General features: G+C 40.6%; 2 protein-coding genes across 2 annotated transcripts; one reads left to right on the top strand and one right to left on the bottom strand.

Annotated features, from left to right (window-relative positions):
* Positions 1-3,139: 3,139 nt before the first annotated feature.
* Positions 3,140-5,829, bottom strand: cbln2b (cerebellin 2b precursor). Its single transcript, XM_034132472.1, has 4 exons — positions 5,797-5,829; positions 4,928-5,448; positions 4,225-4,344; positions 3,140-4,149 (listed from the first exon to the last, which is right to left on the bottom strand). The coding sequence occupies exons 2-4, from the start codon at positions 5,207-5,209 to the stop codon at positions 3,952-3,954; spliced, it is 600 nt and encodes a 199-aa protein (XP_033988363.1). The 5' UTR covers positions 5,210-5,448; positions 5,797-5,829; the 3' UTR covers positions 3,140-3,951.
* Positions 5,830-8,768: 2,939 nt separating this feature from the next.
* fbxo15 (F-box protein 15) lies at positions 8,769-19,639 on the top strand. The gene is made up of 9 exons (XM_034132457.1): positions 8,769-8,854; positions 9,259-9,363; positions 10,251-10,490; positions 12,956-13,159; positions 14,521-14,649; positions 14,726-14,836; positions 16,454-16,596; positions 17,092-17,216; positions 19,366-19,639. The coding sequence occupies exons 1-9, from the start codon at positions 8,769-8,771 to the stop codon at positions 19,624-19,626; spliced, it is 1,404 nt and encodes a 467-aa protein (XP_033988348.1). The 3' UTR covers positions 19,627-19,639.
* Positions 19,640-27,886: the final 8,247 nt, after the last annotated feature.

Below are 27,886 nucleotides of genomic sequence, written 5' to 3'. Positions count from 1 at the left end.
TCATCCCTGTTAAAACTGAACAAATCGCCCACTGAAGATAAGCAAAGGCGATGTTATTAAATGTTTAGAGACCACAGGAGCAGCTGAAATGAACGTCAAAGCTGTCATAAACTTCAGAGAACGACTTTCAAACCAACACTGAAAACTGTCTTATTGCTGAAAACGGTTTTAATGTTTCTCTCCGTGCAGCGCATTGAAGATATGTTTAGACGTTTCCAAATATGAGCCACTTTGTTCAGGGCTGAATGAGCCGGAATTACACCCACTGTGGTGTGTGTGTGTGTGTGTGTGTGTGTGTGTGTGTGTGTGTGTGTGTGTGTGTGTGTGTGTGTGTGTGTGTGTGTGTGTGTGTGTGTGTGTGTGTGTGTGTGTGTGTGTGTGTGTGTGTGTGTGTGTGTGTGTGTGTGTGTGTGTGTGTGTGTGTGTGTGTGTGTGTGTGTGTGTGTGTGTGTGTGTGTGTGTGTGTGTGTGTGTGTGTGTGTGTGTGTGTGTGTGTGTGTGTGTGTGTGTGTGTACACTAAAACAACCTCATTAATGAATAACTGACATTCTGCATGAGAACCAGAGATGACATCCGTCTGATGAGTGTGTTACATAATTGAGGGCCGGCCTGTGATCTGATGTCCTGGAGTCGTACAATTTAAAGGAAAAATCCTCAAAGGTTGCGTATCACAAGGACAATCTTTCGCAACACCAATGAATGAAGGACATATGATGCTCTCAAAAAGGCAGAATGTGTTCAGGGCTTTTTAACAGCGTCGACAAGTTTGGTGATGATCTGCGTGAGGCCTACAAAGAGCAGTTACATGCCATCTGTGCTTCCTAAAAGAAAATGGACCCCATGTTTATAGACTGATTGTGCTTTTGGGTGGACTCGTTTTATAAACCCACGTAGCTTCAAACATGAGGGACTGTATTTTTGAGCTACAAACAAAAACTCCCAGTTGGGCCAAGAACATTGTAAGAATTAAATGATCTTGTATACAACATTTGGAAAAAGCATTTCTAGATGAAACACTGAGCTCAAAGAACATCTTGCTCTCTAATAATCCCATCTATGAAAGTTGTATTTCAACCAATCAGATTTATTCGAATACCAAAGTGTTTTTGTTTCCACTTCTCTTTTGCTCTATGCTTGACGGCTATTTTAATTATCTAAGGGGGATCATTTGGAAACACACTTTTCATTCCAACATGGGCACCATTAGCACTTTATAGTCCAATTCAACACACTCTCCAACCGGCTCTGAGTCTCTGGCAGTTTGTGCAGCTTTGTGCTTCCTGTTGCTGGCATCAGCAGGTCTTTGTTCTCAGCTGAGCTCTGTTACACACACGATGAAGGTGTGTGTATACATCAAAAAGCAAATTGCCACGTAGAGAAGCAATCATGCAATCTCAGGTCTTCCAGATGCTCACATGTATGATGCCATTAATTATATCACACTTCTCTGCTGTGTTCTTGTTTTGTGTTTCAGTGCATTGGTTGCATGTGTAAGGATTATCATTAAGTGTTGCAGTAAGGCTCTCCTGGCAGATTGTCTCCATTCCTCACAAACTACATGTTTTCCTTGCCAATGTCACGCTGGCTTCGTTTTAAATGGACATTTTGTTTCCACGCAACGACTTACTGTTTGGATTTCTTGGTTAATTCACTAAAGAAAATATGTCTGAAGCTGCACAACCAAGGTTCTGCAGCCGTTTTAGGTTTGATTGAAAAAAAGAACACACTGTTGTTAAACCAGAACAACATTTCTGCAGTGTATCCTCCTTGGTCCGCAAGTAATTGTTTTCCCCAATCACTCTTATTTAATTTGTTCTCACAGATGCACCTGTTTCATTAAGGAGCTGTTTGCAAGCACACCAACGTCCATATGTTTCAATGTGTGTTAATAAAGCAACGTACAACACAACAGAAAGCCTTCACAGCAGTTTAAGAAAAAGTTAAATACTTGTGTAAATGTGTCAAAACGAAGTTGACCTTTGACCCATTAGCCTCACACCAGTTAGACTATATTGACTTGTAAAATTAAAAGACAACTTCACTGCAACTTCCATGCTCGTGCAGAACAGTAGGGACTCCTTTCTGATATTGAGCTGCAGCAGAGATTTTTTGCTTTCGCTCAGTCCACACCCAGATTGATCCAAACTCATCTGCAACCCGTACAGATTTAACAAGGAGAGATCAATAATGGATAAAAACATTTCACCTGGATTCAGCTCATAGTCGTGCTTCATAAAAACCCAGCAAGTGTCCTCATAGTTTTAGATGCTGAGATACATTAAATACAATATATTATTACTGGAGAATTTCTCAAAATGAACATGTTTTTCTTTGAATGTGAGCTACATTTTCTGATTTGAGGAAGTTATTTTGTATTACTCAAATTAACAGTCTGGTACAAGTCACTTCTCTGCTTCGATTCAGATTCAGAGGGGCCTTGAATTTAGTTTGTGTGTGTGTGTGTGTTTGTTTTGGGAGGGTGTGGGTGGGTGAGAGTGAGAGTGAGAGAGAGAGGGAGGGAGGGAGAGAGAGAAGCTGGTAGTTTTATGTATGTCTGTGAGTGGGGGCGGACTCATCCAAAAACGTTTTTTTGTTTTTAGTTTTCAAACTAGATAGTCCCCAGAAAACACTTACACCAGAGTGGGGACTCGTTGCGCTCTGTGGAACTACAATATAGACCTTATATCAATTGTAAAACCTATTTATCATTCCAGCATCGCACCTATGAGATCAAAAGTGCATTTTCTTCAATTGTGGGTTGTGTTATATGCTAAGAGGAAGCACTTCTCTGCATCCCTTTAGCTCTCGGTCGCTGCGTAAAGGGGATCCAATGTTTTGTTGGAACTTGATTCTCAGTATTTTCTTGCCAGAAATCATATTCTCTCATAACTGTCCATCTCTATACGTTGTTTGCCTTGTGAAAAAGTATTTAATGTATTTCTTAACGTGTAACAAGTGCTGCTGCTGAGTCTTTTTGAACTGCAGCAGTATTTCAGCACCTCGGACAGAGACACTGAGGCCTCCAAGCTAATCCAGCGAGACAGAGACACTCTCACTGCTTATTCAAAAGAAAATCCCCCTGTTTCCTATCAAATGCAAAATCATGTGAATAAAATCGATAAATGCGCGAGCCTATACAATACAATATATTTTATTAAGCGGGACATTTAGGGATTCTTCTATTATTTCCACAATGTACATTTGGTGAGCAACGTCACTGAACATTAAATCAGTCAAAGCTACGCAGATTCCGAAATGTAGAACACACAATTATGTGAATATGTACTTTATAAATTATATAATTATTCTTTAGTAAAAGGGCTCTAAGTCGTCTCCGGTGGCTGACATATGTCGCCTTTTTTTCTTTTTAATAAACTCGTCGGCGGCCTACATTTGGCTTATTTTCAACATGTTCAGCATCCAAACGCAACACCATTGACAGCACAAAACATAAAGTAAAAACTTCCATTCGTGCAAAAAAATGCCTTGGGCGTGAAAGCACTTCTTCTCTTGTTGTCCATAATTCCATATACTGCACTTGGACGGAAACCATATATTCTTTAAGGCTATACAAACATAAAATAGAGCATAACACAGTCGGCCTGTCCACTCTCCATCTTCTCCCTTGTCCGTTTGTCTGTTGGCAAAGTTTTGTTTTCCCAAGCAAGAAAAAAAAAATCCACATTCCGGACAAGCAGTGGCCGATCATCACGTTAAATCATCCAGATCGCGTAGAAGTTGACTGATGGATTTGAATATATGAAACTCCAAGGAAACGTTCATATTTGACTAGATAGTGGACGAGTGTAGGTATACAGATATTCGTCGGCTTCCTTGGCTGACAGTTATTTAAGTTGAAAATAAATGGCATGTTGTTTTTTTTTCGTTTTTTCTTTTTGTTTCCTCAACCTAGGCAGAGTCCCGTGCGACGTGGATAATCGCCGATTAGATTATAGAGGAAAGACTAGAAAGCCTGAGAAGGTGGAGTATTTCCATCCGCCCATTAAGGTGCCTCGCTCCAGCTTCAGAGAGACACGGTCCTCGCGCTCCACCATCAGCAGTACTCCGTTACTGGCCGCCTCTCTCGTCACGTCCTGGTCCCCGGCGAAGGCTGATATCACCGGATAATCATTCTGCAGCAGGTTCACCTGCAGGAGAGGGGCACTTTAGTCTCAGGATCTATCAGAGGCTAAACGCAGACTATTTGTTTCATTAGTGCTCACCTGTATGGTTTGTCTGTTGTACACCTTCACCACGTGAAAGCTGAAACTATAGATCCCCCTCCTCGGAGCCAGGAACACACTTGCTTTGAGATCGAAATGGTTGCCGATGTTCACTAAAACCTGTGACCAAGAAGGGCATGACATGTATTGATGTAACCATCTGCATGCTTCATTTAACACAACAGCTGGATTTGTAGCAATCATTGTTTGTGACTTTACAGAGAGGCATTCTGATTCTGGCGTGCCAAATGTCTTAAGGCTGCACTTTGGGATGGTTCCAAATTTGATGCGTATAACAGGCCGCTGTCCAAAGACCTGAGCCGTGACAACTATCCGAGAAAAAGCAACACAAAGCACCTGTCAATGCGGCCGAGGCCTCGCCTGTGATCAATGATCCTGCATGGATTACCATTCCCTTTGACAGCGCGTCTCTGGATCGCGCCAATTACGCACAGCATCCAATGAATCATTTTCAAAGCAAAACAGGATTATGTTCTTAAGGTTAGAGATACTCAGGGCTCAGATCACACAGAGCGAGAGCAGTGATAGGAAATCAATGAAACATAACCTTTAACTCGTCCTTATCGCCCACGGCAAATACATGCTAGATAGATAAATAAAGATGCAATGGAGCTAACATATCTGATTTATTTTTCGACTTTTGCCGGAATTATACTAGTCTTTAATTCAATGAATATCTGACCTGGTCAAAGTAGATGGTCATAGACGTGTTGCTCATATCTGATGGCTCGTGGTTGGTTCCACGCACGGCGGAGAAAGCCACCTTTGCGCCAGCGGAGCGGACTGATATGCCAAGTGAGGAAGTGACCCCGTCCGAAGAGGGGTTCGAGTCGCACACCACGAGACACTTCCCTTCCAGCACGATGGGCTCCGTGTCGTTCTGGCCGCAGAAAACCACGCCGCATCCCAAGAGGAGGACCAGTGCCAGGGAGGCACAGGGTCCCGGGCAGCGTGCGGGCACCATGGTCGGTCCGCTGATCCCGTGCACACTGATACAACCCGGCAGCCCCTTGGAGGTTTGTTAGTACTCGATCACCTGGTCCAGATTGCTCTTCCTCTCTCTCTCTCTTCCTCTAGCTGTGATGCTGCCTCACTCTCTCAAACAGCCTCTGACACACATACGCGTTCCGGCTGTGACTCCCCTCCCTCCTGGGCGTCTTAGTTGATTCGGGGAGAGTATTCAGACAACTGTTGTTGTAAATCCTGATGATTTAAGACACAAAATCAGAATGCTCGTATCAGACAGCAGTGGGAAAACAATTTCACACAGTTTAGACTTTAAACTTGAGTATTTTCTTTGTGCGTAAAAACGGGAATCGTGCGTAAAATGAAAGGCAGTCGCTGCCATGAAATAACATATCTAAACATGCCCATCTTTTATTTGTCCCGTAGTTATCAAATCAACTAATTCTGCTAATTGTAACTAAAGGCAACACTTGGTCACCATGTCCAAGGAAAATACTGTTAAAGCCATCCCTTTCCCCTCGCTCTTTATGGCGAAACAAGCACTTTGCAGGCATTTCTGTGGAGAAAAGGTAAATCACGACCTACCTGTGCCATCCATCCCGCTGTAATGCGCGCTGCCTCTCGCAGACTGTGAAGTGAGCACTCAGATCGCTGGTGCTAAAACAGCAAGGGTCTCTGGGCTCCCTTTCGAGGGACAACTCACGCCCATTATTTGTGTGTGTAGCCACTGCAACAGGACTCCCCACTAGGATCCTGCGATTAAGAGCACATGCGTGGACTTATGGTTTTGTTATTAATCAGTTCGATGTAGTGAGCACGGGGCCCCTGGGGACTGCAGAGATCACTGGCTCTCTGTTATATGCTGTGAGTTTCTCATGTTACTCCCTGATTAATCTGAAATGAAAGGGGTTGCAGCGTTTAACGCAGCTGTTGCATGGCACATTCAGCATGCATGGTGGCCTATATGTTACTAATTTCAGACTTAAACAAGCGTTTCCACGAGTCCAATAAAGATCCTTGTGCGCCATCCAGTGGCGGATGTATCTCCTGCAGAGTGCTATAATCAGGATAAATCAAAGCATTAAATAAAATAACATCCTTCTGATATCTGCTGCAATGTTTGGTTTTCAATCCACATGCACATCTAACAAACACCCCATAAGCGAGATGAAAGCATGGTGATACTTGAGAAAATGCCCTGCACTTCACAGAAAATGTCCCGCACCTCTCTGCACAACCCTTGGCCTTTCTTTTCAATCCCTGACATGTCATCATCCTTTGAAGAGCTGTGTAGAGGGTCCCTATCACAGCCCACACCTCTGAAGAGTCTGAGAGAGGGCTTCACAGGTGGTGAACCTTCACTTTAGACGTTTAATGAGCTGTCATTTTCCTACGTAAAGATGTGCTAACCGGCCACATTATGCATGGCACTCACATCTTCATGTGAAGGCACCTTTTAGTCTTAGACTTCAGTAAATACTGGGAGGAAAAGTCTCCTTCAACATATTTCTTCAAAGCTACATTTTGAATGCATGCAAGCAGAGTGGATAGGCGGGAAGACAAATATTTTTCCTTCTGATGTCACTATGAATACACTTTAAAAGCCTCGACACACAAATACAGAATTTGAGGCTTCCATAAATACAGCGTTCTTTGATTACGATCCAGGACTTGCAGAGCAGAGAGAAGACGTTATTTTAGACTTAAACGTGGTGATCCTTCCCCCCTTTTCTCAGCCGCGTTTGACAAACATTGCACTGTCAGTGCTGGCTGCCAAACCATGCGGAACAGTGACATCAGGTATCCAAGAGCCACAACTGACCCCAGGCCTTCAGAAGGACACACAGCTACAGAAAACATCAAATGTCAAGTACAGGGGACATGCAAGGGGAGGGATGTGGCCTACATGGCAGTGCTGTACTAGAGGCAGCCTTCACTTCCATCAGGCTGTCTGATCGGCCAGACTGACATTATGGTGATTTTCCCTGACAGCTAGCAGAGCCTACTGGCTTCCAGGAACGGGGAGGTCGATTATGTGATGGCTCTCGAAGCAAGCCATCTGCTTTTGCAAAGAATAGACTCAGCAGGGTTTTATTTTCTGTACATAACTCACACATCATAATTCCTGTCATGTCTTGGATTTGTTTTTGCTTTAGGCGAGACACTAGGGAAAAACATGTTCTTCATTCACTGGTCAATTTTCAGATTTTGTGCTATATTGCTTCCATCATGTCTCCTTTCAGATTATTGGAAAGAAAATATCTAAAATCCACATTTAGCAGTTTATTTGACTAATTTTCTCTATATGTGTCTGCAGATTTCTCCCAAATTCACCAAAAGTTAGCATTAAAATGTCTAGGTAATTAAGTTTAGGTTAGTCCAATTCGCTTTTATGCTTCTGTACTTAATATGATGCTGCCATTCAGAGGAGGCCAACCCTTTGTGCCCACTCCACCATATGATTCACACAGTTTAAAATACCCACTTTATGACAAATATCTGTCTGTCCATCTGCCTGCCTGTCCATCTGCTTGTGTGCAGCTATAAATGATTCTGCAGCTTCAAATCTGAAATGAGGTCAAACGCTCAAGTAAGTTAATTTCTGACAGGCTCTGAAAGACGAAAACCCCCCATAGTGAATTTCGTTATGTCTCTCTTGACTTATATCGGTTAAATCTCACCTATCTTAGCATGTGTGAGGAGATAACTAACATCAGACTTACCTGTTAGTCTCCTGCTGGAGCCGGGCTAACACCTGAAGAGGAGTTATGTTGCTAACAAGGTACTTTTACTTTGTGTGTGTGTGTGGAATTAAATTGTAGAGACCAAAATGTGTTTTATTTGGGGACAACAGAAAGTTAAGGGGGCTCTTTTGTCCAACCTTTGTCTTTCTGAAAACCCTGATCAATGATGGTGAACTGTAGGGTTTGTGTGACATTAAAATGGCTTTTTCTTAAATTATAAATGATACAGGGATATAGGGTTATTGTCAGCACTATATACTGTACTACACATATCATAGGCTTTGAACAGAAAGTGAAGGGGAGAAAGAGAAAGGAAAATAGGGCAATTGTAAACCTATAGATGAAAAAGATGGATATAATGTGACTACGTGTACCTGGTTATTTGCTTATGTAGCTATACACAGGATTAAAATCCTATTCTGGTCCACATTCTCATTATCAAAGTCACCTTCAACAATTGTGCCACGCTTTTATTTTTTTAAATATGCAATGAGCCCTTCGCAAAAGCTTTTATTTTGAAAGTGACTATCTGCCACTCTCCACCGGATATCATGTTTCTGCACGCGGACGGAACTTGACTGGACGTCACCATGGCGACTGGACGCTGAGTTTAGGAAATTCACGTAAACACGGTTATTCTTCGACCAAAAAGTGGCCAAATAGCGATATTTGTTCACTTAATAGTGGAGTAAACGTAGTGACTGGTTTCCATTGTGTTTTATGACGTTATACTTAAAAAGCGCGGTAAAATAAACGGCTTTTAGGCTTCAACTTCCGAGTAAATATACATTAAAAATACATAAATAAATTAAAATGGCGACCGCACCTAAAGCAGTAAGATACAGGGCAGTGAGGACGTTCAAAAGAGCTCATAAATCACCTTTAATCTTTCTGGAAAGGTAATATATTACATCATTTTACCTGTGTCATATGCAACACTTCCGCCATTAAAGCCTTTGCAAATTACTGATCAAGTGAAATCAATACAGGTGAATATAGGCTGTAATCAGTGTTGTAATATCTTGAAGTACATTTACTTACGTACTGTGCTTTTTAAGGAACCTGTACTTTACCAAAGTATTTCCATTGTATGCTACCTTATACTTCAACTCCACTACATTTTGGAAGCCAGTGTTGTACTTTTTACAGTATGCAAGTCCTCTCTTTTTGTTGTCAGAAGCGTATGAAAAATGATTGATGTGTTGTGTAGCTTGTCAATAGCACATTTGTCACCTACGCTAAAGAGTTAAATCAGTGGTGTCTCTTCCCATCTTCATCACCCTCTTCATGTCTTTGTCTGCAGACTGCCATTGGAGATCCTGATGAAGATGCTGTCCTACCTGGATGTCTCTGCTCTTTACACACTCAGCCATGTCAACAAGCTCTTCTATCAGCTTGCCAATGATAAGTAAGTACCAGCAATACACACTGAACTTAAAATACACAAGTATTTAAGGAATGTAACGCAAAGTCATCATGGCACTTCTGAGCCCTAAACTGCAGATGGATCCTTCTCTTGTCAAGGCTTTTCAGTCTTATTTTCTTGAAACAATTGAAAAATCTACCAGTCGGGAAAAAAATGCATTTACAGTTTTTTAGATTTGTCTCTCCATCATTTTTCCAATATTTTGTTTAATCTAAATATATATTTTAAACAAGAAAATACAACATGTTAGCAGATTAGTTCAGTCCTTTTTTCCCTCAGTTTAGACAGATATTATTTGGTTATATGGAGATGTTTTTTGCAAAGAGACAGCAGCCTTCACCACAGGCGCTCACCTCAAGACTTCCCCTTTTTAGGTTTAACACATAAATTACCAGCAGGGAACACTATGTAGAAACTAGATTATATGTATTTTCCACCTCAAATGGAAAACTAGTACATGACATCTCCTAACTAAGAGTGGGGTCAAGTCTTAGTGTCACCAAACGCTGTGTTTTTCTCTCCTCAATGTTGTTTAATTTGCTATCACGCAGTACCTAAACTCTTGTCTTAAAGGGAATGCATAATGATACTTGCAATGAAATAGAAACTAAGAACAGATAAACCTCACTGGCATTTAGTTGGAGTTATTTTCACCATAACATGATTAGCACCTTAAGTGAATGAAAGCTTTATCAGAATGCATCATTTCTCCAAACCAACACACACGTAACAGAAGGACATGCATTCAATGACAAGACAGAGGATTATGTTGATGTGTTAGAATGGCAGACCTAACACATCAGATGTAACAAATACTATTCAGTTGTTTTCACTCACTTGCAACCTGTCACCTTCCTCCATCGATGCAGTGTTCTGTGGGAAAAGATCCACAAAGCAGAGCATCGCAGGAAGAGAAATCTAAAATGTGACTGCACTTACGAGCTGCTGCAGATGATGTCCAGGATGGAGTTAGAGGATCCTCCTGAGAACTTCTGGAAGCTCCTGCACTTAAACTCTTTAATCAAATATGACATGAAGAAGTTGAAAAGTAATCTTGGAATCCTCAACCGTCACACTGGGCTGCCCAGCCGAACAAAACAGGTCCTCAGGTAAGAGGAGAAAGAAACTGCTTTTCCTGAGGTGTTTGATTTGTTTAATGAACCAAGCCCTTGATTTTCCTTAGCAGACAATTGACTAGCCTGCCAAGTGTTTGTGAGTTAAGCTAATTGAGTGCTAACCATGTATTCTCAAGCATTTGAATCTCTTAGCTACGGAGGTCTCATTATTTCTCCTTGAGTTTTATATTTTAAAGTTGTCTGCTTTACTTAATTGCAGCTAAAAGGGGGTTTGTTGTGTGCCATGTAGGGTGTGTATCTTTCTGTATATCATGATACTTTGCGTCACGATTTGATTCAAAATCGATTCTCGTTTCGAAACAATTCTTGATACAAAAGGGATTCTGTATTAAAAGTGCACGAATAAAGCAGCAAATGATAACTTTAAACCACAGTAAAGTGTGTTTAGGATTATGGAGTTTATATATTTGAATATATATAACTTTATTTTTCAGTTTTTCACAAATACAGTATGTCCAACATTTATGACAAAAAGTTGCAAACCCCACCCACTCCCCCTCTAGGTGGTATTCCCCAATGAATAGACAAACATACGACAGACAGATAAATAAATAAAATATACAAATATATATAAAAAAATGAAAAATCAATAAAATAAGGAATAGACCAAAATAAATACATACAACAAAATAATTATGACAATAGACAGTATACAAGTAAATACTCGGATATAATAAAACATCACACACATAGCCCAAACAAAACATTTGAGTTTATGCTATTCTTATTGCCAGCCTTCTAAATCCCTAATGTGACGAGGTACGTAACACATGAATATACTTTCACCCCTTATGGCATATTCTGTTTGGTATGTATTACAGCATCAGCTCTGTATCATGGAGCCGCTGCTGGTTAGCAAACAGTAAACCTTTGGAGATCCACCCTCGCTGTCAGGAAAGTTCAAGGGTAGAAACCAGAAGACGGGTCAAGCCGCCGGCCACGAAAAACAAACCACTCTTTGTTTTTCATATCGCAGTTAATGACACTTTCTTATTAAAGGTGAGCAGGGAGGTCTCTGTCTGAGCGAGATGTCTTTCTCAGGGGAACTCAGAGGAAAAGCTCCCTCATCGCTTTCTGCTGTGTTTTTATAACCTTTGATTAGAGGCGGTGCAGCACTCAATTGGGAGCTCAGTGGCAGCCGCTGTGCTACAGAGGGCAAGGAGAAATAATTGTGTTCCTTGCAGAGGCTGTCTGAATTGTTGAAATAAATTACTTAGGGCCCCCAACTCCTCATCCACAACACCGTCATGCACACACACTAACTATGAGTATTCCCTGGAGGTGTTATACACACTGAGGAGCATGCGATTTACCTGGGTAATAATCATTTCACAAGACATCATACACGCAGAGTGAAATCCCCTGGGTCATTTCAGTTTTTAGCTCCACTTTTGTGATATTGGAAGAAGCCTCAGCGAGACAGGGGCTGCATCACAGTGGGGGGGGGGGCAGCCCTGAATCACAGTTGTGACACAATTGGATCAAGAGATTTATCACAATAGCAGCGGTTCCATTTAATCCGTTGCATATTATTTCATTACGATAGCAGCTTAACTGGAGTCATACTGCTGTTAAAGGAAATGTTATAGCCTTTAAACTCTTAGTTTTCATGATTTTAAAGAACAAGGGTCAACACAGCCTGATTATTTGCATTGTGTTGACTTTAAACACATGTTTGGTATGCAATTGTAAGTCACTGGTGTCATTATGTGGCTTTCAGGGAATGATGGGTGAGTAATTATCAACCTCCGGATCTGAAAACTGAAGCCGATGTGGAATGGCTACTGGCTTCAAATCCCCATAGAACCATATGTTAAAATGACCGACTTTACAGCAGAAATAAACATGTTTACTACAGTTTTAGTCTGTATATTTACCTCCAGCTTTTTATGACAACTGTATGAGGTTGATTGAATATAAATCACCCGTTTAAACTTGGTCAGGGCTTGAAGGTATTCATTATTGACTTTAAGATAACATTCATTTGTTTGCAACTTATTCCAATTACTTGTATATCGACTATTCGGCACAATTTCTATTCTATGCTATTCTATTTTATTTACTTGCACTATTATCTGTTTTATTGTGTTGCACTGTTGGAGGAGCCTGTGACCTCAGATGTTCATTGTCATAACTACACTGTAGCTATTTACAAATGACAATAAAAGCCTTGCATCCTTGAAAAAAGCTAAGCCCCGCCCACCGCTGCTACTCTGTCCAGCTGTTGAAGTGACCATGGAGCCCACAATGTCACTAACTGCACTTCTTAAGAAGATATTGTCTGTTCTTTTTGAAAAACAATAGAGACAGAATAGCAGACAGAAGGGTCAACAAGGCTACTGAGCCAAGACACTTCCCCCACTGCATACAAACAATGCTTTTTTTATCCTAACATCTGTCATATATTTGTGCTGTAAACCTGCATTATGTTATTTCAGGAACTTGCGCGTCACGTGGGAGCTGACAGTCTCTGATAAGTCGGGGCATAAGAGCACTTTTGAGCCGAGCTGGTGCCGGTTCTGTGAGACTTCTGTGTCTCTGAGCTGGAGCGGAGGAGGCCAGCTGTCCGACTACAAGAAGATCTCCACCCTCCATCTGCACGGTGTCAGGAGGATAGCCCTCAACTTGCCCGGTCTGAAGACGTAAGACAGCCATCTGCACCTTCTCAATCAAATGCAATGCAATACAAAGGGGCTTTATTGGCATGACCACATTTTAAACATAGTATTGCCAAAGCATATACGGACTTATAACAGAACAAAACTAAAATAAACACTATGCTGTTGTCAACAATACATATGGCACAACAGCATAACACAAAACATACTGTAAAATAAACATAAATACAAATATTATATATATATTAGTATATAGAATAGAATCCCTTATTGTCATTATACAGGTACAATGAGATGAGTAGAGCTACTCCTTTTTTTAAGGTGCCATCAAAAATACAAAAAACCAACAAGAGACTTTCAGGAGGAGACGACATACAAACAACAAGCATTCATACTTCAATATGCAGATATAGTTAAAGTTCAGGAATATATCGGTTTAAGGAAAATAAATAATAATACAAAAAATAATATATATACATATATTGTCTCAGTGCATGCTGGAGTTTAGTGCTCTGGGGAAGAAACTGTCTTCTGTTTGTCTTTGCTTTAAAGGGGACCTATCGTGCAAAATGCACTTTTTGATATCTTGTATACATCAATATGTGTCCCCGGTGTGTCAGAGAACTCACGCAGCGTCAGAAAATAAATCCCTCTCTCTTTTCCTCCGTACCCAAATCTCTAAAAACGGGGCTACAACGGAGCTGATCCAGATTTGCGTCCGATATGACGTAATATCTGAAATGTGGACCCACGGCCCAATCAGAAACGTTGCTATCAGAAACAATGCCCGACTGTTTTGGACGTAATATGGTCGGTGTTTACATTAGCATCGCTAACACTCAGAGCTAACCTGTACTGGAGAGCATGTGTGTGAAGAAGCAGGAAATAAAAAGGAACTCACCTTGTGGTATAACCGGCAAGAGAGAAAGCCTTTGAGCTCCATACTGTTTCAGAAATAATCCTTGATAATCCATGATATGGCGTTTCATCACGGCAGCATTTAGTTTAGACAGTAGCTGCCGGGTCCCGCATGAGCTCAGACCCCTCCTTTTTTTTAAAAGCTTTATACCCAGAATCAGCACTTTTGAAACAGGAAGTGAAATAGAGGGATATGAGGCATGGCTAGAATGGGTGATCTGTTTGGTATTTTGAGCAAAACACTTCATAGACATGTTATTGCCTAAAAATAGCATGATAGGTGACCTTTAAGGCATAAATAAAAAGTGTGTGTGTGTGTCCCTCACTGCTCCTGAGGTTGTGGCAGGTAAAAGCGTTTTCTGCTGCCAGATTGCTGCTCTCTGTGAGCTCTCAGTATCAGGTACTGTATTCTGTCTCTCAACGTCTCTGTTTCCTGGTTTTCTCTCGCTCTTTTCTTTCTCTTTTAGACCTGGCCGCAGGTCCCTCATGCTAAAGTTAGACATGCAGGCTGTAGCTGAAAGCATGCAGATCATCGGTCGGGACAAACTGGTTGAACTGAAGCTGCTTCAGCCTGGCATTATCATCGGCGTCTGGAGGGAAATTAATACAAAGGCAACTACTTTATACATTTGTATTCATATGATTTTAGTAGCTGAAAAACGTTGTAATTTTGCGATTTGTCTCTTTGCAGGACCAGAGCTCCGTGGCCTTTGTCATGTTCACCCTCCACTTCCACAGGCTGGTGGAGAGAAGCACCAATGAGAACCCTCTTTGGTACAGTAGGTTGCACTTGAACAGACACCTTCCTTATTCACATGCTCACATGGCGTGCAGTGTATCAGCGTCACCTGGTTACGGCTCAGATTTGACCCTCTATGATGCACAGTAAGGTGAGATTCAAACCTTCAGCATCACTGACACCTGTATTTCACCCTGCAATGAAATACAGGTGTCAGTGACACACACATAAAGTGACTTTACCACACTTTTTTATATATAGAAGTTCTTCTTGTCAGGGCCAGTCTTTCCATGAGGACACGCCACAGTGCAGGTGTTAATTGCAAGCAGTGGATTTCTCTGAAAAGCCGACTTTGAAACTCAAGCAAATAAGAATTAGTGTTTGAATGAAATTGATTGATTAAAAACCAGTGGGATAGATCAATGGGTAACCACTAAAGATTGTCTTTTCCCATTCTCTTGAGCTGAAACAAGCTAGAAACATGTAACTTGGCCCAAAGGAAATGATGTCCAGATATAATGTTGATGCAGTAATGAATGCACAAATCTGCAAAAGGCCATGCCCCTCAAACTGTGAATCTGATCTATTTTAAATTAGGCAATCCTGATTGATAACTCAGTAGACTGATCGAGTAACACGTACTTAACATCGACACCAAGTCTCATTCATATCCAATTAAAGGGGGGTAATACAGCTGAACTTTTTTAAATGCTCACCTCACTCTCTCAAGCCAGATACAATGTACAAGAGCAGCAAAGGGGACTCTTTCCATTTGATGTGTTTTTTTTATTTTGCTGTCTTTCGTTAAAAATACTGGATACCATCACCCAAAGTGAAGCTTCCAAAAATCATGAGATAAGGGGAATCAGGTAGACTTCATTTCAAGAGTCACACATGTTGGATACTGTTGGGGAATAATTCTCCCTGCATGTCCTCCTCCTTCGCCCTCTGACGCAGCTGACCAGCCTCGAGCAGCCGCTATCTCCCTTAAGGAGGGGCTGCCCTAGCAAGTTGTTGATGTTACCAGTTTATGACCGGGCAACTCTCGGTCAGAGATAGTTATTGTTGTGGGACACCTGGAACACATCCTTCTCGGGGTGTAGATGACCCCGAGCCATAAGCGACAAGAAATGTGATTCAGTGTCCTCAGCTGTTTAGTCTATCTATTGAAGAATGTTGATTATTACACTCTGAACTAGTTCAAACCTGGAGCTACAGGAGGGGTCTTCAGAATTAATTGTGGCATCTCAATCGTGTGGTCAACTCGTAACCCGTGACATGTCGTGTGAATTCTCCGGCCGAAGCTCCAAATAAACCGTCAGTGTTTGCCATCAAAGCTCCAGCTCTCCTCGTGTCTCTCTGAGTCCTGACTCCATTTGATTCATTCAGAAGTTTCCCCCACAGAAACCACTGGGTCAAAGCATACAGTGTTCACATTTTTATTTGTACGGACATCTAAAGAAAAAGCAGGGAGCAGTGCAGCTACATCTCCTGTCAGCCTGTGACTCCAGCACAATGTGGACATAGCCCCCTCTCCTGGTTTACTGTGAGATCACAATGTCACAGACTCCAGAAGACCCTCTGAAAAGCCTTCTTAATGAAGTTCTTGTTCCTTCACTCGCTGCAGTCTGATCTTTTTGTTTTTCTCTTTCTTCCTGTAGCCTCGAGGACCCGATCTTAAAACCCATTTCTGACGACGTTGACCCTGAACACGGCCTCCATGGTTACCAGCTTCACGTGGCTCTCAACGACACTACGTGCGACATCATGTCCGAAAACTTCTCCCAGCTCTTCTGCCGGAGAGGTCGTTTATTTATGCTAATTGTTTCAGACACTCAGGACAATGATCTTTGTAACTATATGAGTGCAAATCATAAAATGAAAACTTGTTATCATTTGTACTCATCTAGTTATATATAATTTGCCCAATAACTGTGACATGTACATACAATTCAATACACACTTACATAAATATTGCCTTCATATATATTTCGTATTGTTCTTGTTTTGATTTGATTTTCAAACAGTATGCTATTCTACACATAATGTACGAGCATGAAAAACTAAATAAAACCTTTAATTATAAAAACAAAAAAACCTTTATTACCACTAAGAACTTCCTTGCATATGACAGTTACTATATTGCTCTCATTTTGAAATGCATACAAATGTTTTTCATCATCTCACGTGATCACGTTCTTCTGAAATGTCAAAAGTTTTTAGTCTGATGATTTTAGCCTTATATACTAAATGTCAAATGATAACAGAATAACTCCAGTGTGTTTTTCTCTCCGATCAGCTGACATCAGTGACGGTTTGATCCGTCTGAGCGCCATCAGCAGGTCAAACCCATCGCAGCACTCGCCTCTGTCCGGCAGCGTCAGTCTTCCCTGGAGCTGTGAGTCTCTGCAGGGCAACGTGCAGGTACTTCTGGATACTTTGCTTTACTTAGTGTTATGGGAAGTCTTCATTCAAAACTCACCCGTTCACCATGGTCTTTGACCCCTAACCCATCACAGTCCCCCTGCTTCCACTCCCACTGCTATTTATTTAATTTGTACTTTATGATTTGCCCCTCTTGTTTGGTGGTTGTTCACCATGTAAAGCGGCCTTGGGTCTATTGAAAGGCGCTATACAAATGTAATCTATTATGATTATTATTAAGAGAGAAAAGCATGCCCAAAACATCATAGTATGATACTGACAAAAAGTTATTTTGAAACAGATAAGGCTTTTACTGGGAAATGTCACAATCATTCCCCTATTTTATCCCGTTAAGTAGGACACAGTTATTTTCTCATCGTGGAAATCACAGTGAAAAGAGAAAAAAGATCCTGACACTGTTTTATTCCTCAGCATTTTCCCAGATGCTCAAAACATCAGAGGATGTTACTGACACAAACAGAGATGCTGCTTTTACTGTGGCACTGAACCTGGAACAAAAAAACGAAGCTTTAAAACATTACAGCAGGATACTCGGACTATTTCAAACTAAACTGATTCTATTTAAACAGGAATGTAATCAATTATATTTTGTAAATGCAGGAAAATATACAGTTTAATACATATTTGACGATTTGTGAACATTTTCCATTCAAATGCTGAATACATTAATATATTTGTAATAATATCTTGGCGAGAAATGCATGCTCAAAACATCATAGGATGTTACCCACAAAAACAGAGATGCTGCTTTTACTGTGAAACTTTACAGTCATTCCCTATTTTATTAGTAGGATACAGTTATTACTTATTTACTACTTTTTGTATTCCTGCGTCTTGAGTGTGACCGACAAAAAGTTATTTTGAAACAGTTACTGTAACTACTCTGGTCTTGAAAGAACGTTACGCATCGAACTGATGTCCACAATCACGTTTATTTATCTCTTTGAACAGTTATGAAACACCGTGAAAACGTGTTCGCCTAGTAGACCAGAAAGGCACGTTATTAACATCGTTCACACTTTTAGCGCCGTTTTACTCTCTCAAACACAATGTGAACATCCGGGGCTAGAGGTCACATGACTTCCGGAAAGATAACTCTTATCATTTTTAACCCTTAGATGCATAAGTGGGTCTTTTTTGACCCGGTGAGGTGGTTTTCTTGAAGTATCATTGTAATTACATTTTTTTATCATTTCATATTCCAGCTATTCCTCAAAAAACATGTTTTGGATATCATGCCATTCACATTTTAAATTTACATTTTATACATTATGGACATTTTTGTATTTCTACCCCAAGCTTCCATAAGTGGGTCAAAAATGACCCGCATGCATTTCCTATGGCATCCTATGGGAACCTTTGATTCTTATCACCTGTTGCTGTCAGGAATACATTCACTGTAGACCACACGGACTACATCACAAGTGACACCTCTCAGGAAGATTATTTTACACAGCAAGATCTGATACCTGTCAGTATAATAATAATAATAATACATTATATTTGTATAGGGCTTTTCAAGGACTCAAAAATTGCTTTACAATATAAGGGAAGGTTAGGGTGGGGGGTATAGGACTATCAAACTTGATCAACCGGCATGGATTGATGGGGGGGGGGGGGCTATGAGTAGACAAGAGGAGAAGAGATGAGTTTTGAAAAGGGACTGGAATACTGTGAGGGTCTCAGAATAGCGGAGATCTTTGCATCAAAATGTTTTTTTTCAAAATGTAAAAAAAAAATCTTAAATTATAAATAGTGAAAAATTAAATATAAAATATTTCTAGTGTGAACCAAAATATAATACTAAATATTATACAAGTGATTTTTCTTAACCAAAAATGGCATAAAATCACATATTATTCTAATACGGGTCCTTTTTGACCCACTTATGGAAGAGTGTAGGGTCCAGTCACTCGGGCATCTAAGGGTTAACCAAATAAAACAAAGTTCAAGCATTCATTAGGCACTCTTCAAAAATACAAAACAATAAATAAGGGCACTGAGCATCAGCTACAGTCACTTCACTTCTTTTACTGTGAAATGTTACAACCATCCCCTATGTTATCCGGCTAAGTCGGACACAGTTATGTTCTTATGTCTGAAATCATTCCTCAACATTTTGTTTCAGAATTGCTGCGTCTTGAGTGTGACTCTGCTGGATTTCTGTAAGGGAAAGTTCTGGTGTGTCGGCTCTGCGGTGTCCGTGCAGCTGCAGGAGACGCCCGTCTGCTACGACTACGACGGTGAGCACTTCCTGATCCTCCATCAGGACTCAGAGGGTCGGGTGGAGATACAACTCGTGACGGAACAGACGCGCTTTGTTGTCGTCAGTTTAGCTGTCTGTGTGGCTGTGGGCAAAGTCAACAAGCATTTCGGCACAAGTTACTGAACCTGGAACAAAAGAAAACATTACAGCAGGAGGATACTAGGGTTATTTCAGACTAATCTGATGCTTTTTAAACATAAATGTAATCAATTATATTTTGTAAATGACGATTTGTGAACATTTTTCATTCAAATACTGAATAAATTAATATATTTTAAATAATATATTTGCATCCTTCCTCATAGCTGCTTGCATCAGTTAGCTATTCACTTGAAAATTAAAGTATCCACTGAAATGAGAATAACGAATCATTCTTAATCACTAATCACTTTTATTATAAATCTGTCTTTCATGTATCCGGTGTATTCTCCCTTTTCCTTAATTATGAATAGATTTTTCTTCAGCCAACAGCAGTGTGTCCACAACCCGTGCTCTTATATAATGTATCACCTTTAATTACCCTTTTAACTTGAGTATACCTTTGTCTTTGCAAAACAGGTCATGCTTAACACGTACAAACGTTTTGTTTCCAATGTTTCTTTTTTGTTTCCTCTTCTCGTGGCTTTTCCACCTGAACACCCACATTACCTCAAATTGCATTGTCAGCCATTATGCCGTCACTTTCAGATGGAAATTGAGTTTAATGTCCACACCCCGAGCGAGTCTGGCAGCAGCGATAGAATTAGTGAGGGAGCAATTGTTGGAAACAGTATCCGCGCTGCTGATGGACCAACACTGCTGATGGACCAACACTGCTGATGGCAATAAAATAACTCTGGGTAATGGGATTTCAGAGGCTTCCCCTCCTTCTCTCCACGAGGGTCAGCGTCACCTTGAAACACATCACAAACTGCATTGGCACTAGATCCAAAATCTCTCCAGGAAATGAGCCAGAGGGGAAAAGAGGGGCAACAGTTTGTGTGATGAGTTTTGTGTTTGTTTGTCACAAGCTTCACAATTTAATTGAGACAAAAAACCAAGACACTATAGGTGTAGAATTGGGAGGGATGAACCCCTCTGTAATGGTCACACATGCAGAGCACACACAGTGACATGTGTTCTCTACTTTTAACCCATCCTAGTACCAGGAGTCTAGTACTAGGAGGAGTGGGCAGCTATTGCACAGCGCCTGAGGCAATGGGAGTAAGGGGAGAATGGGGGTGTCCGGTGCCTTGCTCAAGGGCACCACAGCAGGGCAGGAGGTGAACTGGGACCTCTCCAAGTAGCAGTCCACGCTCCATATTTTAGGTCTGGTCGGGGACTTGAACCGGCGACCCTACAGCTCCCAGTCCAAGCCCCTACTGACTGAGCCACTGCCGGACTTTCTAGGTGTGTTTCCATCCTGAGTGTAATTGCAGGAAAATAGAAGACATCTTGACTTGAATAGGATAGTTTGTGTCTCGTTTTAAAGCAAAAATGTGCTATGGAAACAGATTTGTGGATTTGGCTAAATAAATCGTAAATCTGATGTTACCTGACTAACGTATATACAGTAAATGAAACCCACACAAATGTCATATCTCCATCTTGCTTTCCATCCCACCTTCACCTTATTATTTGCATTATCTAATTGCACTCTCTTCTGCAATGGTAACATGTTTTTTCTAGATAAACAACTCCTTATTATTACCGTTGTGGATTGAAAACACGCATTCATTCTCATTTTCTTTTGCAGATTTGCTCTTGTCCTAATCACAAAGTCTCCGTGTGTTTCTCTATTATTTTACATTTTCGCGGCTTGTGCTCTCTACTCCTTCCATGTCAGTGCCGTTGAATGGCTGATTGGATGAAAGCCATAAAAGCAGTACATTGCATTGCTGAGTTGGACTTTTAATGCACGGACAAATTACACGAAATTGGCCATTACTGAGGCTGAATGATGTGCACCATGTATGACTTTCAGGTTGTGTTGGAGCACATTTCCATCAGAGCGACCTTCATCCTACTGTTTGCTGTCACATCAGCTGTTGCTAACGGGCAATCCTTCATTCCTCATTTTATTAGGAAAGAGCCAAGGGTACGGTGGGCCACTTAATGGACTCGCAAGAACATAAAGCCACTTATCCCAACGTTTGAGTCTGAGTAATGGCCAAACAAACACTATGGATTTGGACCGTGGGGCCTTGACTGTATGCTCTGGTGTGGCACAAAGTAATAGCTTAATGCTCCGGTGGTGATCTTTCTTTGAAGAATTATAATTGGAAATACAAGAATCAATTCATACACACATGGAGAAGTACATGTGTAGGTAGTTCACCAGTAGATGGCTCTCTTTAGTAAACAATGGGAGAATCCTTTCACAGCACATGGGTTTTATTTTGCTCTAATCTTTCAGTCTGTCTAAATATAATAGAACTGCACTTTGCTGGACATGCATTTGAGTCCTTTATGTTAATCAAAACCTAAAGGACTTTAAAACCAAATATTGATTAAGAAAGTACCCACAGATTTAGTGACGTAAAGCTTCATTAAACTCATCTTTCTTAGTGTCCTCACAGGCTAATCTTGGAAGAAAATTGCTTCCATTTTTAGCCTTTAATTCTCTCCCATGTGAGTGACCAGCTGGGTGGACTGTGCAGCCAATCACAGTCCTTCTAATGAACAGTGAACTAATGACATCGACCAGGAGGCTGTTTGATTATGTGTGTGTTTAGCTGCACACAATCAAAATGCATGATGTCGTTTCTTGTTTTTTCTCCTTTACATCGAGCCTATAAACTGATTGTCTTTAAACCTCTCAATTCACATCTCCTATTTCCAAACGTCCTCTCTTTTGATCCTGGCAGTGGGACAGTGAGGGGTGACAGTGTTATATAAAAGGCCCATCATTCCCAGTATGATGCTGGTTTATCTCCCCCTTTTTTAATAGTGCATCACGTCCAGAAAGGCCTGCAGAAATCCAGAGGAATCCATCCATATCAAAGCTGCAGCTCGCCCTGAGATCAATGAATAATGTGACCTTCCTGCTGCATGGTCCAACGCTGCCTCACCTGCAATGATGCACAGCACGATGCAGGTAAATGTGGTCACCTGTAGATGTTCTTTTACACGTGTTCACGAACAATTAACATAGTAGACTTACATTATCGTGCTTTATTTGAGTATTTGAATCATGCCATTTGTACAAAAGTTAAATACATGGTACATTTTGGAAATAATTGAACAGTTAATGGTTATCTTAAGTAAGGGATCTGGCAAGAATACACCATACTGGATTGCTCAAATTAAAAGTGAATTGACCCTCTGACTTTCCCCACTTCAGTACATTTATTTTAAAGCCACGGGATAACAGTTCGGCTGTAATATTCCTGCAGTCCAGGTAATGTGGTCACCAGATGTTCTTTTACACGTGTTTATTAACAATTAACATAGTACACTTACATTATTGTGCTTTATTTAAGTACTTCCAATGTTATCCCTCTCATTTCAGTGTTAAACATTGAACTACCATTAGCTGTAGTTACTTACAAATTCAGATTTTTTGGTTGAAAACCTATAATCTTGAGCTAATGTATGATGCAATTCATATTATATATATATACACATTTTCAATTTCATGTTAACTTGAAAATGGACAATGTATATCAATCAACATTCAAGCAAATGTACTGGAGTTAGCTAAAAGGCTTCTTATCATCATCGTCCACTAAGTCTGATTTTGTTAGGTATCCTACAGACTAAGAATCATACATCTTGTACAATAGTTATATAAATGCTACATTATGGTAAAAAACATATGCAATACAGGTAAACAACATAGATAGATAGAACAAGGTGTCCGCGGGGTCTTAAAAAGCATTAAGTTGATCAATCAATTTAGCGAAAATGAAGGCTATTAAAAAGTATTAAAAAGTATTAAACGGCATTTTCCAAGGTATTACATTTTGTAGCTTGCGCGCGAAGCTCCGTTTACGCCGGTTGTTAAACAACATCGTTATGGGGAAATGCAAGTCTGCGTCCAAATGGTTGGAAGATAAGGAGGAAGGACAATCAATACTGTATATAGTCAATGTGAGGTAAGGTGTGTCACCAATGTAACCGGTTAAAACTCCAAGTGGCGATGAGGTCTTAAAATGTATGGAAAGGGTCTTAAAAAAGGTCTTAAAAGGAATTACATTTGACTTCAGGATTCCTGCATATACCCTGGAGAATCGGAGGGATGAAACCCTCTTTAATGAGCGATACATTGAAAAATCTCCACGTCAACAAGATATTAACATCGTGATGCATCAATAATATAAATCCAATATTATCATAAAGAACTAACATGGCTATTGGAGAGAACAGACGTTAGCCAAGGCCGTTTCAACAAGTTAAACATAATTTGTGTATTACTTTTAATTGGCACTCTTCCACCAAGTTTCATGAAAAGTGGGCCAGTAGTTTTTCTCTTAATCCTGATGATAAACAGACAAACAAACCAATAGTCCTTAACGACAACATAACATCTATACTGTAGGTATTAATGAAATAATCTGGTCGATTCTGTATTCTACGTACCTTTTATTGTACTGATTATACATCTTTTCTTAAAATCCTCAAATAAATAAAACAACTAATGTGTGTTTTTTCACAACCTGGTGTTACTACTTTATCTTAAAGTGGACCTATCATGCTATATTTGAATAATATAGTGTAGGACCATACCTATATAAGGCATATTTATACTTTTTTTTTTTCAAAATACCAAACAGATCATGCATTTTAGCCATGCCTCATTTTGCTCAATTTGACAATTTCTAGCTCTGTTTTTGCAAGGGCTGATTCAGTGAGAACAGCACCATCTACAGGCCTGGCATATGTACTACAGCGTCTCCAGCGCTTTCGAACGGCAATGGCCGTGGCTGTCTCCTCCTGATTGGTGGAGTTGGCCCAATAGCCGTAGCGCCACCGTCCTGACGTCAGGACAGTGTTCAAATCTGGATCAGTTTTTATCAGATCCGTTGCAGCCCCTTTTTTAGAGATTTGGGTATGGAGGAAAATAGAGAGGGTTGTGTTTTCTGACACTTGGTGAGTTCCCTGGAACACCGGGGACACATATTCATGTATAAAAGACGTACAAAAGTGCCTTTTGCATGATAGGTCCCCTTTAAGTAAAGGATCTGGCAAAAAAAACACTATTTAAATTGCTCAAATTAAAAGTGATTTGACCTTCTGACTTTCCCCACTTTAGTGCATTTATTTTAAAAGCCACGGGATAACGGCTCCTGGCGTTCAGTCTTGAACAATGTCTACGGGTCTCCGTGTCCTTTACTCTTCCGTACATTATCTATCATTTTGGATAAGTGGATGGCGAACAATCGTTGTCATAAAATAAATGGCTCCCTGCTATTCCTCTCACTCAGTGTGTGTGCCAGGGAACGAGAGGGGTGGCATGAGTCAGCACATTATGCAGTACACTGTAGAAGCACTTTCCACAATTTTACACGGATCAGTAGTTTGTATTACCTGCACACTCACTTCCTGTGGCTGTCTGGTCTCAGAGCAGATGTTTGCTCCACTGCTCTCTGATCCACTTTAGCTGACTGTGGGTTCAAACAGGGTCAAACACTGAACCCCCAAACTCTTCTCTGGGCCACATTTGAAAGGGAAATGGAGAGACACTTGAGAGCTGATATTTTTCATGGATCGTACATTTCATTTCATTTCATTTCAAACCTTTATTTATCCAGGTTGTATCCCATTGAGATCATTGATCTCTTTTTCAAGGGAGACCTGCTCAAGTAGGTTCCACATGAAACATTAAAAACATAACAGAGCAACAAAAGGACATCATACAGTAGCATTACAGGGATTACAATTTACATAACTATCCACATGCACAGGTACCAACAGCTTCCGATTCAGTAGCATCCAACCGAGCTTTAAAAACATTGAGTGGCACCAGATTGCTTGGAAGCTTGGACCAGTTAGCTTAGCTTAGCATGTCATTTCAGGGCAGTCTGAAGCTGTCTAAATGGAAAACTCAGTAGCAGCCCCAAATCTAACGAAACAGGTTGTGTATTAATTAATCTGTACAAAAACTGACATATGAAGAGGGCGAGTTGTGGAGTCAGTGGGATGATTTTATTATCTTACGATAGCTGTTTAAGCTAAGCTATCTCAATATGTAGTGGAGAACTGGTGATTAAAAATGAAAAGCTGTGATTGTATTGGAAGCAAAGTCCATAGCAGGCTTTCTCTTTTTTCTAACCCTCACTAAAAAGGTGATGAAGTATCCAGAAGTCAAACTGTTTATTTGTATCTACAAGCTACCGACAGTAACTAGCTCCGAACCCAAATACCTTTATTCTTTCTCATATGTATTTTAAAGGAAATGGAGAGACACTTGAGAGTCGGATAAAAAGCTGATATTTTCATGGACTGTACAAATTGCTCCCCGGGCGCTGTGCAATAGCTGCCCACTGCTCCTGGTGCTAGGATGGGTTAAATGCAGAGCACACATTTCACTGTGTGTGCTGTGTGACCATTGAAGAGGGTTTCATCCCAATTCTATTTGAAGCTGGGACCAGTTAGCGTAGCTTAGCATGTCATTTGAGGGCAGTCTGAAACGTCCAAATGGAGAACTCAGTAGTAGCAGCCCCAAAACTAATAAATTAACATAGTGTATATTAATTTAATCTGTAAAAAAATCTGACATATGAAGAGGACGAGTTGTGGAGTCAGTGGGATGATTTTAGTGACTTACGATAGCTGTTTATGCTAAGCTATCAAAATATTTAGTGGAGAACTAGTAGCTAGAAGCTGTGATTTTATTGGAAGCAATGTCCATAGCAAGCTTTCTCTTTTCTAACTCTCACTAAAAAGGTGATGAAGTATCCAGAAGTCAAACTACAAGCCATATCTAACTAGCTCCGAACCCAAATAATTGTTGTATTTTTCATTCTATCTTCTATGTATCCCAGGGGTGAATTGGGTTAACGTCCTGGATCCATGACAACATTGTGGCATTAGGCAAAATAAACATGTTTTCTTTCTAACCAAAGCAAATGTCAAATGCAGCACATTTTGTGGGATACAGAAATCAGTCAAGCTTCACAGAAAACCGCTTCTGCTTGCACCGAGTTCCTGGAACAATTGGTTTTAGTGCAAAGGTCTCTGCCTGAGGCTAACTCTATTGATCTGAACCACTGTTATGAGACATAGACAGACAGAGAGAGAGAGAGAGAAACAAAGAGTCTCCCTTGAAAAAGAGATCAATAATCTCAATGGGATTTCACCTGGATAAATAAAGGTATTGAATTGAAGAGAGCCTCCCTCATTATGTGCACACTGGCACACTGATGTCTCCATGGGAATAAACACCAAACACCTGCAGTTGTTTGTCGGGAACATTGAGTGTTGTGGTGCGTTGTCTCTGCATGTATCTGAAGTGTAAGTGATGTTTTTGGTCAATTACACCGAGCCAGACTCTGTTTATTTCCTCTAAACTCTCTCTACTACACTATGAATTATTGAAAGCCTTGTGGTTAGTTGTATCCGTTGTCGTAGTCGTGTGTTGTTTTGACTTTTGACACTGGGAGACTCCCAGGAGACCGCTACTCATCGCTTGTGTCTGACTTGATACCGTGAAGCATCACAATGAGTTCTTCATCGCCATTGTGCAGCTCTGAATGAAACGTTAAACAGAGGCTCGATGGGGTTAAACGAGGTCACTGCTGAGGATATGTGTGGCTTAGGAAACCAGAAATGCAGTATACTGTAAGATGGAGCTGCAGTGATCAGTTTGCGTTAATAATGAATTATCTCCCATATTTTTGGATAATAATTTAATTGTCATGCACACGTCAGAAAAATGCAGTTTTAGCCTCTCGGATATAAAGATTTGCTGCTTTTTCTTTCTGTTTTATATCAAATTAAGGGTAAAATGTTAGGAGTTTTAGAAATATAACAACATTGTCTTGGATTTTAGCTAATTTCCAACATTTTATAGACCCTAACAATTGATCTAGGAAGTAAATGGCAGATGTATCTCAGCACCCGAGTGTCACTTTCCAAAATGTAAACCTCTGTACAAAAGGAACTAATTCTGATATAATTTCTCATGCCACAATCTAGATTCACTCCACATGGACACTAACGTTGATCTTTAACTATCGCACACACTCATCATAGTTGGGTTTGATTGCGTTTTAATCACAGCTCTGTCGTGGACCCACCTGTGTGACATCCATTAAAGCTGATGCCCGTCACTGTGGGGCTCGGATAACATTTCCACTTACCTGCACCTGTCGAAAAAACAAATTAAGACGGATATGTGGGCAGCCTGCCACGCTGATACTTCGGCCTTTCCTTGGAAACCTGCCAAATAATCTGAATGTCA

Source organism: Trematomus bernacchii, unplaced genomic scaffold (assembly GCF_902827165.1).
Source record: "Trematomus bernacchii unplaced genomic scaffold, fTreBer1.1, whole genome shotgun sequence".
Lineage (NCBI taxonomy): Eukaryota > Metazoa > Chordata > Actinopteri > Perciformes > Nototheniidae > Trematomus > Trematomus bernacchii.
The sequence above is the reverse complement of the archived record's forward strand: the minus strand, read 5'-3'. Positions and strand labels throughout refer to the sequence as shown.